This window comes from Halyomorpha halys, unplaced genomic scaffold, assembly GCF_000696795.3.
Source record: "Halyomorpha halys isolate HHAL.00 unplaced genomic scaffold, Hhal_1.1 Scaffold1593.1, whole genome shotgun sequence".
Lineage (NCBI taxonomy): Eukaryota > Metazoa > Arthropoda > Insecta > Hemiptera > Pentatomidae > Halyomorpha > Halyomorpha halys.
This window is the reverse complement of record NW_027107078.1, coordinates 186,935-191,037: the sequence shown is the minus strand read 5'-3', so window position 1 is coordinate 191,037 and position 4,103 is coordinate 186,935. Positions and strand designations below refer to the sequence as shown.

Genomic DNA, 4,103 nt, shown 5'->3' with positions numbered 1-4,103 from the left:
CTGAAGTCTCTCCACTATGTCTGTTTCATCATCCACTTCTGACTGTACAGAGCATGCGTGATATATGTTTTCCCTCCTAAATCCTGTACTGCGCATTCTCAGAACAATTCTAGATAGTCTGAAGTCTCATCACAAGGTCTGTTTCATCATCCACTTCTGACTATACAGAGCATGCGTGATATATGTTTTCCCTCCTAAATCCTGTACTGCGCATGCTCAGAACAATTCTAGATAGTCTGAAGTCTCATCATCCACTTCTGCCTGAGAATGGACCAATACATGTTTCCCCTGTTAACAAGCCATAAATTACTACATTCTTTATAAGTTAATCTCATCATATTCAAGAAAATTGTTGCATTAACTGTTTCACAACAAATTTATACTTTTGGAAGATTTTTGAAGATAAACCATTCTTAAATAGCAATTCAGAACAGAGCTGTCAATATATTTGACTTCAAAGTAAAACCAGGATCAATGAGAAACAGTCCCACTCAAAGATAAAAAATAACCTAAATTAACGAGTCACCTCGCTTATTCGTATTTTAATAGTCCGAGAATAGGAGGGAAAAGCGTTCCAACCCAACCCCAAACTAGTTGGCTACGATTTTCTGGAATGTGTCTTGATTTGTTCCCGGTAGGAGGTTTTTGTTTTCCTGTGGAGAGGAGAAGGAGCTAGGGTTGGGAGTGCGCGAGGTCCTTTCTCCTACATGCAAATCTTGGCTGGACTATTTATATTTAATCCATTTTGCAAATTGAGTTAAAAATTATGATTTTTTACAATTGGACAATGGGGTAAATCCCGAAACGTTGTACAAGTACAAAGTATAGAATAGTAATATATTCTAATTGGAAGTTTTCTTCGCCTCAGCATTATAAAAAATTTAATAGTTTTTTTTTTTTTCAAATTTTGTTCCTTAGTCATTCAAACAATAATTGAATAATTTTTAGAAATTATCAGTTACCTCCTATATCGTGAGGGTAACTGCATGGAGCATCGAGTAAGCACTCTGAGAGAATTAGGGCGTTGACGAGTTCACTAAAGGCCTCTCCAGCCAGGCCGGTGCTATGTCCAGGACAAGGGTTGAAGAAGTCACCGCCGGAGGGCGCTACAAGTTCCGGTAGGTAGGCTGCCTCCTAGAATGGATCACGACTCATTTGAATGTATTTATATAAAATATTCTTACCTACGTTCTAGGCATTATTCCTTACCTGGTTGCAAATATTTTCACTTTTCTCCTCCTCGACGAACGCTTCTTCCTGATCGTCTTTCTTGATCGCAAAACAGAGAGACAAACTGAAGAAACATATGGCGTTTAACAAAGTAGGCAAATACATATATCTGTTCAGCTTCTGTGTATCAATATGTGTGTCAAAGTCAGATATTCATGCAGTCAGACCTGAAGTATTTAATTCTGTAATACCATAACATCTATGATTAAACTCTTGCATTTCAGATTTTAAGAATATATTACTGCAATTGTCCTCAGTGGTGTATTTAACCTTTAATGAGAAAATCACATAACTTTGACATACCACTCTACATTGAGATGAAATTAATCATTACTTGTTAGTAATGTTTACTTTGGAAATGTAGCATTTCTCTCATAATTTATAAATGGCTGTATATTTAACTATATATGTGCGTTAGTATTTCTAGGTGTAAGCATATAAACTAATAAATCAGATTCAATAATGTTGATAACGTATAGGTAAAAGTTTTTAATTTACAAAGCAACCATATAAAATAACTTCCAACAGACTATTATATATCAAAAATGTCAATAAATCAGATCTTTGCTTTATTCGTACTACTATAGTCCAAAAAAATTAGATCATTTATTCTAATAATGGAAAAATAAAAACAGTGGTTTGTTTTATATTGTTTAGCACCTCTAGTACAGTGCAGCCAAGATAAGTATGCCGGTAGGGGAGAAACTCGTGTACCCTCCAATCCTTATCCTAGCTCCTTCTCCTTTCCACACGATAACAAACCCCTAACTGTTTCATAACAAATTTAAACTTAAAATTGAGGCAGTTTTTTCCTGATCACAAAGATTATTGTGTTAAATCTCTTTTTTTAATAATTAATTTATTGTTATATACAACTGTATACATATATACACATCAAGTAAATTTTGTGTAAGTGGTATTATGATAGGATACAAACATGTGGAGAATCTACCCATTGATAGAACTCCAAAAACATTTCTAAAGGAGAAGATCTCGAGGCCATCTTCTTTTGAGGGGCCTAGGAGGATTATTAGGTAGTGAAGGAGAAGCCAGGTTAGAAGCGAGTTGGTTTGGGTAGTTGGGAAGTTTATCATAGAAGGATTGGTATTTGGTTCTGGCCAAATCGCCAACATATGGGATATTGAGGTCCTGATGGATGATTTGATTTGTGACAAAGTAAGGAGCATTAAGGAATTTACGAAGGATTTTGGACTGTAGGGATTGGATTCGAGAAGAATTCGATGGTTTAGTGGAGCCCCATATCTCAACTCCGTATGTTCAGATAGGGCTTATATCAGTAATGTAGATCAGTCTTTTGTAATGGATGGGAAGTTTGGACCGTTTGTCTATGTTGTAGTGTGTTTGAGATTTAACGAATTAATGAATTTTTAGAACTAGTACATCTTCCACCCTTGCTCTTTCTCCCCTCCGATTCACACGATAACAAACCACTGCTAACGAGAACAATACAAGAAGTAGTCCGGAACTTCGTAAGCATCCAGTTTGATCTAAGTTAGGTACTTGGAACACATATATCTCTCTATCCTCAGTCTCCTAAGTTACGAATACGGGATGTTACTTGTTAATTTAGGTTACCTTTTATCTTTTATTGGGACTGGTTCTTATTGATTCTTGTTGTACTTTTAGTAGGCAAATATATTGATAGATCTGTCCTAACTTGCTGTTTGTTAATGCAGTATCTTCCAAAAAGTCAATTTTGAGATTTCATAATCGTTGTGTTCAGAAAAAAACTGCCTCAATGTTAAGTTTAAATTTGTAATGAAACAGTTAGAGCAACAATTTTCTTAATATTAATATTTTAAAATGCAGTATATTTGGCCCTAGAATGGGACTAACTAATAAAGAATGTAGTAATTTATGGCCTGTCGTAACAGAGGAAACATGGATAGGACCACTCTCAGCCTCTGTTTTCATGAATTTAAATACACCCTTTTTTATGAATTTCTATTTGTAAAGTTGTAGGGGCAGGTTGAAGAAAAGAAAGGAAATGAAAGGTTAGGAAAGATGGTCTGGTCAACTGAGTAGGTCTGTTCCAGTTTAACTGACATGGTAGACATAAAATGTTTCGATATCAATAAAAAATAATTTTGAAAAACTGATACCAAGAATTTATATCTGTGAAGAAGGTCGAAGTGAGGAAAGGAAAGGTAGTCCAGTCCACTGAGTAGGTGTGTTCCAACAACCACATATGACTATCAAAACTATATGGTGCATGCGCAGTATAAAATTTGGGAGGGAAAACACGTACTAGGCATGCTGTGTACAGTTAAAAGTTGTTGTTGGAACAGAGCTAGTGGAGAGAAGAGTGGGAGAACATTTGAGCCTCTCCCTCTTGCCTTTACTCACAGGCAAATTCATCTTCAACGCACTATAAATATTTTCTATTGGAATTAATACAGTAATTAGGTGCCCTATTTTCTTTTATCACTCCCTAATCATATACGTTACTCTATAGAATAAGTTTTTTCGATATCACGGAAATTATCATATTAATTGTGTGTTTGCCACAGGATATTATCAAGAAGCATTTCGTGAAGGCAAAAAAAAAAATCAAATCAATATACCTTAATTTTAAATAGTAGAATTTGACTTACCTATCAATGGAAATGTAGTATTTTTCTAAATTACTTCATACCCTACTACCATGCTGAACCCATGGTACTGAAGCGACACCGCTATCTGCTGATATATACTGTGACTACTACAGCCACTAAAACCGTTGCGAACATAGCTGCCGCAAAGTGAACTACTACAGTCATCACACAGACATCACTTTTTCATACAGTATTGTTTCTTGTAAATAATTTAACTTTACTAGTATATGAAATGAAATTAAATAGCCTTTTATTAAT

The 4,103-nt window shown here is 35.1% G+C and overlaps 1 protein-coding gene across 6 annotated transcripts in view; it reads right to left on the bottom strand.

Annotated features, from left to right (window-relative positions):
- LOC106690151 (glucose dehydrogenase [FAD, quinone]) overlaps window positions 1-4,103 on the bottom strand; it is a 15,707-nt gene that overhangs the window by 5,704 nt on the left and 5,900 nt on the right. For 4 of the 6 annotated variants that reach the window (XM_014435480.2, XM_014435482.2, XM_014435478.2 and 1 more), the window contains 2 exons: window positions 1,210-1,412; window positions 963-1,134 (listed from right to left, as the gene is read on the bottom strand). In XM_014435480.2, coding sequence (XP_014290966.1) covers window positions 963-1,134; window positions 1,210-1,335 — 298 coding nt within the window. In that variant the 5' untranslated portion in view covers window positions 1,336-1,412. Of the gene's footprint in view, window positions 1-962; window positions 1,135-1,209; window positions 1,430-4,103 lie in introns of those variants that run through there. The other 2 variants (XM_014435484.2, XM_014435483.2) reach the window with 2 other exon arrangements.